General features: G+C 38.2%; 1 protein-coding gene across 1 annotated transcript; it reads left to right on the top strand.

The window, feature by feature from the left end:
• ywhag2 (3-monooxygenase/tryptophan 5-monooxygenase activation protein, gamma polypeptide 2) lies at positions 1–8,216 on the top strand. The gene is made up of 2 exons (XM_020503223.2): positions 1–303; positions 4,428–8,216. The coding sequence occupies exons 1-2, from the start codon at positions 217–219 to the stop codon at positions 5,085–5,087; spliced, it is 747 nt and encodes a 248-aa protein (XP_020358812.1). The 5' UTR covers positions 1–216; the 3' UTR covers positions 5,088–8,216.

Genomic DNA, 8,216 nt, shown 5'->3' with positions numbered 1-8,216 from the left:
CTGTTACATCAGTAGCAAGACACCCACCTTTCTGAGTGATGACGCAGCCGGGGGAAAGTGTGAGGAACGAGAAAGGGTGTCCCGTCGGCACTAGCACAGACTGCACAGAACAGCTGCAGCCTAAGTTCGCACAGAATTTCACGGCATTGCAAGTAGTAGACATAAAATTTTATCCCAAAACCTATAGAATAACTTTCACACTAACCAAATATTAAAATGGTTGATCGCGAGCAGCTGGTGCAGAAAGCCAGGCTGGCTGAACAGGCTGAAAGATATGATGACATGGCAGCTGCCATGAAATCGGTAAGTCTCCAAAACCATTGCATGTGAATAGCCTACGAATAAGGACTGATGATTTGGTGTTCAATGAAACATTGAATTCTCTACAATGTAATTCTAATGAATATGAATTATCTCTATTTAGATATTTTATTCCATTCCTAGAGTTGTGATGTGTATAAAAATGTAACATTTTGATATTAGATTATGTAAAGGTTTTGCCAGCAATCCTAGACATCACTACACTGCATTGAAATATTAGCCTACACCATTCAGAATATCAAGTCTGTTTCATAGGGCGCAATCACTGTTTAATTATAACTAATAGAATAGCCTACATGTGGAGCTCAAACATTCAAGAAACATTCAAGAAAGGCAATCAATGTATGCTATTGAACGCTCCTTGGGCGGTGCTTGGGCGGTGCCAGTTTCGTGTCTTTAAAAGAAATGCAGTGGAGTAATATTACCACGAAATGTATTCAGAGGCACCAAATAACATTGATTTCTCTGTCAAACGTGTTCCTCGCGTTATAAAATTGCATGTGATAAATGTGTCCTATGCCACTGGGTACAGACGTCTATTCCACGTTGGTTCAACGTAATTTCATTGAAATTACGTAGAAACAACGTTGATTTAATGTATGCCCAGTGGGACTTAATTCCCCATGTGATTTGTTAAATTCAGATCAGTTAGAATTGGTCTTTAGGATTGTGCCATGTGAGGTTGCTCGAATATTGATCGATTCTCCCTGTAATATCTAGATTTAATTATATAATTGCCTAGTAATAATAGTATTTTTTTTAAGTATATTTTTGAGTTAAATCTGTCCTCCTATTGAATATATATATATGTGTCTGTTAATAGAGGCTACAGATGTTCTCTGAATAAATGGTTATTCAGTTTCCAGCTCTTTTCACAAAACAAATGTAGGAGGCAGCATAATTTTCTCTAGAATGTTCTGTATTTTGTCGTATTGCAGTGAGTCAATGATCAGATTGGATATTGGTCCTTTTGTTATCAGTAGTTGAGCTACATTAAGTTACTTGATCACATTATCATTCTGCATTGCACCTGTATGTCGCATTGTGTGTCACTGTCAACGTGTGCAGTTGCCTCTCTAGGCATACTGTATGTCTGGATATGGATAGGGTGAAGCTGTGTGTTCTTTAAAGCAATTTAATGAAATTTACATTATTGTTTGGTTTATTGATACAGGTCTCACACTGTGTGAAAAATGCATTGTCATTAGGCCCTAAACCTAAATGCCCAGTCTCCTCCTGACATCTTAACCATTATTATTATTACCTAGTAACACTTTCTGTCTCATCGGCTGCGTAATTTAGATCTATTTCTCCTGCAGATTTCTGGTTGCACGCAATGGCATTTTAGTGATGTGTGCATGTGGGATTCCTTTCCCTTTAAGCAATCTGCTGGGTCAGTCCATGCAGTCAGAACTGGGCCTTTTTGCAGTGTAGGGGTGTGTACTCGTTCCCCTCTCCAATGGGAAATCCCTTGCCACTGCAGCCAGGGTTCACTTGATGGCAGGAAAAAGCAATGAGAGGTATAATTTTATGTTCTGATTTCACCTTGACCAGTACAGTACAGTACAATATTATTCTGCATACATGTTTGCAGAAGTTAATGCATCAATGCAGTAAGATGCAATTATAAGCAGTGCTGCTTTGTCAGTGAATGCGTTGAATGGCATTTGTTTTATTTTATTATGTAATGTATTTACAGTAGCATAATGTGTTCAGGATAGTCGTAACAGATTTTTACCCAGCCCGTCAATAATTGTTTGGGCTGGCAATTAGGTATTCAGATCAGTATGGTAGGCTGCCTCTCTTATTTATATTGACTGACATCAGCATTTTGGTACAATGATGATTCACCTACAAGTAATGCATATGATTGGCTTTTCCAACATCACTTGTAGTCTTTTGCACTCTCTGGCCTTTATGTTTCTTACATATCCATCAAGATGGACTAACAATCAGATAGTAATTGAACATTTGCTTAGTAATACCATGGCATTTGGGCTGTCAATTGTGTGTTCTTGCATTTAAAGCTGGAAAGGAAAAACGCCTGCTAAGAAGCATTCTGCCATCCATGTACACGATGTCTGTGACGTCACCTATCAGCCGCATTCTTTTTGCACCTCTATCAGGCTGGGAGGGGAATGTCACATCAGCTCACCAGAAAAGAGAAATATTAGCTTCTCAATGAGAGAGAGCACTTTGCTAGAATGGGCCACCCATTAAGCTGTATTTCCTCTGTAGCTGTATTTATACTGTAGCCTTGTGCTGTCTGTATCTTCCCTCTTATAGTTATAATCTAGATCATCTAATTATTTAGCCGATATTGATTTAGATGGAGATTTAAAAAAAAACTTGTGTTTTATCGATGTAAGGTTATCCGGAAGTGGACTGGAAGTGATATAGTACGGAGCGTCTCAGGTCTTTACAGTTGCGCTTAATGTGATATTCAAGATAGGGGGGTCATTCCACAAAATGAGTGTCTTTTGCATCCCTTTGATATTTTAAGTAGAAATTATGCACCAATATTGCATTTTAAAAGCCTGTAATATTAAATTAAGTGCCCTTTAATATAGACCACATGGATAATTCACCCTCTGTGACTTCCAGGATGACTTTAAATCATTTAACTTCAGAATTTCACCATCATTCTATAGCCCTAGTTATTTTGTTGTTTTGAAAAAGTAATTTCTGAATATTATTCTTTATTTCATGTGATTAGTGATTCATTTTAAGGTAAAAAAAAAAAAAAAACACCTGTCCCTGAACTGACCTCTCATTTTAATATGGTGAAAATATTCAATTTCAAATTCAAATAAATGTTTTCAAAAGAAACAAATGAGGTAGACTGGCAGTGAAATGCTACTTATGGGTCCTTTTCCAACAATGCAGAATTAAAGAGAAAATAAAAAATAAAATAAACATTGAACATCTAATAGTCAAATCATAGTTTAAAAGCAGGTGAGCTGGCTCTACTAATTTTGGCCATTTTCTAGTGTTTTGTGGTGGAAACAGAGTGGGTTGAGCATAACACGTTAACCCTGTTACCCATAGATATACAGACTAGAAATGTTTTAACAATGAAAAACATATACGTGCATTCAAGTGCTCCTTCATTTAAGTTAAACAATTTTATTAAGTTAAACATGTGCTCTTTATGACAGAATGTATGTGAAATCAAAATATTTTTTTCCACCAGGTTACACATCTCAAAAGGCACCGAATTTGTGGAATGACCCAGGGAAAATACTGTATATGACATTTGTGTGTGGGTTAAACTGTTGAGAATATTTTTGGTTACTTATTGTAATTTGCAACCCAATGTCTTTCAGTCAGAGCCACTAAATACCTTGTAGGTTAGTGGAATGAGGTGTAGCATTTAGACCAAGTCAGGTTTTACAACATTAAAAGTTCAAGGTTACTTATCAATTGTGCTTTTTACAGTACACTATTTGACATTCCTGGGATTAATTAACATGTTACGTCCTACCCTGTACGTATAGAGTCAGGTAGTAGGTGAAAAGCATGTCCTGGGTGATAGCATTACATGGGGTTTCAGACAGATGAAAAGGTCAGTTTAAAGCAGAGGAGAAGGTCAGGGAGACACATGAACTGCCAGAGCGATGATCAACTGACCGTCTACACTTACACTGCAGCTGCCCCTGGATTCCTCGTGGGAACATAGCTACCTCCAATCCTCTGCCCCCTCTCCAGTCCCAACCCCCACTCTCTCTCACTATCTTGAATATGGTTCTCCACTTGCTAGCATTAGCTGTCCACATGACAGCTGGAGCTACTGGTGCACTAAATGGGCTGATTGCCATGGAAACTGGGAATTGCACATGATTAGTTGAATCTTGCTCATTCCCAAGAACAACATACTGTACAGTAGATATTATAGGTATGATACTGTATATGGTTGTGACATAGAGTACAGTAAATGCTCTGATATGATTTCCTGTAAAACCACACCTTCTGTACGTGATATTGTTGAAAGATAACTGTTTACATTCATGAATGCATAATATAGGGGTTTATTTGCTGTCTTATACAGCTTCCTAAATCACTGCCCAGATAGTGCATTTATGACCACTGCTCTGTCCCCTCCTCAGGTAACAGAGCTGAATGAGGCCCTATCTAACGAAGAGAGGAACCTCCTGTCTGTGGCCTATAAGAATGTGGTGGGGGCCCGCCGTTCCTCTTGGAGGGTGATCTCTAGCATCGAGCAGAAGACCTCTGCAGATGGAAATGAGAAAAAGATTGAAATGGTTCGGGCCTACAGGGAGAAGATTGAGAAGGAGCTGGAGGCTGTGTGTCAGGACGTGCTCAACCTTCTGGATAACTACCTGATCAAGAACTGCAACGAGACGCAGCACGAGAGCAAGGTATTTTACCTGAAGATGAAAGGCGACTACTACCGCTACCTGGCTGAGGTGGCCACGGGCGAGAAGAGGGCCACCGTCATCGAATCATCAGAGAAGGCTTACAACGAGGCCCATGAGATCAGCAAAGAGCACATGCAGCCCACCCACCCCATCCGCCTCGGCTTGGCTCTCAACTACTCTGTATTTTACTACGAGATCCAGAATGCCCCTGAGCAGGCCTGTCATCTGGCCAAGACCGCCTTCGATGACGCTATTGCTGAGCTGGACACCCTGAACGAGGACTCCTACAAAGACTCAACTCTCATCATGCAGCTGCTCCGAGACAACTTAACACTGTGGACAAGTGACCAGCAGGATGATGAGGGAGGGGAGGGTAACAAAGATTAATAAACCACACTTAGAAAAATATATAATGAAGGGCCAGTGGGCTTTGGTAGCCGCTTTTGCTGATGATCGTACCGCAGCAGTTCTTTATTTTTCCATGTGTTAAAAGAAAAGAATCAAAAGAAAGGTGAGAGGGGAGGTTACATCTTAGTTTAATATATATAGAAATATATATGAATGGTTGAAAGGGCTGCCATCTTGATTTTCTCTTTGACGTTTGCCAAAACCACTGAAATGTCAGTCAATCCGCCTGAAGTGGTCGTTGTTGGATTGGTTTGGCAGCCTCACACTGGCATAAGGACTGGTGTCGTTGTACCAAGGGAAGCTGCTTAGTTAGGTTTATGCATGATAGAGATGCAGACACTTGAGGAAGGGAAAAAAAAACACTTGAGTGAGAGTGCCTCACAAAAATAGCTTGCAATGGTTCCAGTACTAGTTTAAAGGTCAACTCGGCCACTTTTCAACCTCATATTCATTATCTCCAGCACCAAACCAGTGTCCACATATGTGAAACTGCGCGTTTCTATGATCTGTGGTGCTACAAAAGGTCCTGCAAAGTGCTTCTCTGTGACATCACGAGTTTCTAGCCACTATGATATATAATATCACTCACTCTTGAAGGGAGTGCAGGAAAGCTAAAAGTATTAATCTGACCAAATCAACTACAAAAAGTACAATGCAGATGTTTTGTAAAGGTTAGTTGTTTATTGTAAAGTTAATGCCAATTATGGCAATGAGGTAAGGAGAAAATACTCATCAATTTCCTCTTTCACATGACTTCTAGTTTTAGGCGAATCTGGCATTAAATCCAATGTGACTGTCCTCTGACTGCTCTAAATATGATACTGGAACCATAGCTTTATCTCCAATAGAGTCTATCTAAAGGCAGAGACCGTTTAAAACAGAAACATGATCTTCAAGCAGCTGCAGAGTTTGTGGTTTACTTCTGTGTTTGTTTTATTAAATGCACTTGCCTACTATACTGTTTCTTCAGTGTAAGATGATTACTACAATAATATCGATTATTCAGTATTGTGCATGCTGGTGATGTATTGAAACATACAGTAGCTTGACTTTATTAACTTATACTGTGGGTGTTAAGTATTCATAAGATTGAGAAAACATAGGCTTTGTCTGATTATTTCTTATTTATAACTTATTCTTATTTTGTTTATATTTGCTATACCAAAACGGTGATCGTAAAAAATGTATATGTTATGAGCATTGCTATAGTGGCATGCAATATGTGTATTTAATTTGTTAATGGAAGAAAAAAAGTGGGAAAAACACCAGTGATTGCTTAATCTTACCAGCTGGTGTTTGTAACATTAAATTATAATAATGGCTTTGTCACATTAAATTATAATAATGGCATTGTAAAACAAATACTTTGTTCTTTGAACTATATTTGAGTACTTATTTTGTCATGTTATTAACCCGTTTGAACAATGGTGAAGTTTTCAGAATCTGTGTTTCTGTTATGAATTCACAACATGGACCACAATTTATTTCTGACAGTATACATTTTTTGTTTGTTTTTATACCTTTTAGCTGTTCCTGAGTGACAAATATCTTGAATGTGAGTCATTATGTAGCAGTTGCACAAGAAACGAGCTAACTATGATAATAAAAAAATAATATGACAAAATGATAAATGCACCATTTCCATGGTGGTCGAGTGTATTGTTGTGTTGTCACTAATAAGTCAACTTTAGCTTTTTAAAGAAAAGTATTTAAGATAGAATGTTGTAACCTCTTGTGTGCTGCTCGTATGCTATTCTTGTGTGTCTCCTTTGCCACTTCAAATAGTTGATTCAGCATACTCCATAGGCATCCTCAATAACCATGTATGCAAACAGAGAATCACAAGGACACACTAAAAACCCACTCGCGCTTTTAGATCTACACAAACTTGTATGACACCAGTGCAGTGAGTGCACATGTCTGCTCATGCAATGTAATGCAAACGCTCGTCCAATAATAGCTGGCGTTTAGGACTTCAGGTTGAAGCAAACAGGGAGAGTCATTTGTCATACACTGTTAACATTATTTACCACCGAGGGCTGAATGTCCCAACTGAATGATTTCCACCACAACAAAATAATGGATCTAAATGATCTAGGACTTTAACAGCGTCACAAATGCCACCCTATTCCCTATATATTGCACTACTTTTGAGCCCTACCAGAGCCCTATTGGTCTTGGTCAAAAGTAATGCACTATAGGTAATATGGTGTCATTTGGGAAGCCACCTATAGTCTTTAACCCACTCTGTACATCTCACATCCTCTGAGCTAACCATGTATCCAAATATATATTGCTGAGGATGTGGTTCTCTATCTTGCTGCTATGCTCTCTAGATTTTATTAGATGTATTATCCTGATCGTAATGGGCTAAAACTCAGCAAATTGTATTTTTTGGTGTCAGATATTATCACTTGCCCTGGCAAACCCAAACACCTTGAGGTGTGTCAGATTTAGATATTTATATGCATAAGCCTACGGTGTTACTTTATGCCATTAATTTAGTGCCATCAACAGAGAGACACTGTTATACCTTCCATTTTTGCCATGCTAATCTCAGAACAGTTAACACATGTCATTTAGTAAGTACAGTTAACACATGTAATTAAACCTGGTACTTAGTTAACTTACATATTCCCTTCTGGGTCACAAGGCGACTTTTGAACACTGTATGTTACTTTTTCCGTCGGTATGTCAACGCAGGTAGCGAGTGTGAACGATTCAGATGACTTTGCATAGCATAGAAACTTTAAACTCTTATCATTTGTTTAGTTTCGTTTTTTGGACACATCAGAAGGGATGGTTCATACACTAAGAACATTTCATTCATTGTTTTGATATACAGTAATGTTTAATTTAATTTCGTTTTTTGGTATTTTGTTTGTGTTTATTTATTTAACTGTAATTTTGTTTGACACAGATCCTTGTGTCTGTGCATTTAGGTTGAACAGTACTGAAACATGTATGTTCTCTTTTCTCTGAAATGGAATTCAACTTCAATTGAATCAAGTAAAGGTTTGGCACCATGGCTATACAACAGAACAAATGTAGACTGAAGGCACATAATCTTATCAACAAATCGATTACTATTAAAATGGGTTTAATGAA

This window comes from Oncorhynchus kisutch, linkage group LG15 (genome assembly GCF_002021735.2).
Source record: "Oncorhynchus kisutch isolate 150728-3 linkage group LG15, Okis_V2, whole genome shotgun sequence".
Classification (NCBI taxonomy): domain Eukaryota; kingdom Metazoa; phylum Chordata; class Actinopteri; order Salmoniformes; family Salmonidae; genus Oncorhynchus; species Oncorhynchus kisutch.
The sequence above is the reverse complement of the archived record's forward strand: the minus strand, read 5'-3'. Positions and strand labels throughout refer to the sequence as shown.

Coding starts and splice junctions, on each gene's coding strand:
- ywhag2 (XM_020503223.2), top strand. CDS start 217: ATGGTTGATCGCGAGCAGCTGGTGCAGAAAGCCAGGCTGGCTGAACAG. Junction 304..4,427: donor TGGCAGCTGCCATGAAATCG/GTAAGTCTCCAA, acceptor TCCCCTCCTCAG/GTAACAGAGCTGAATGAGGC.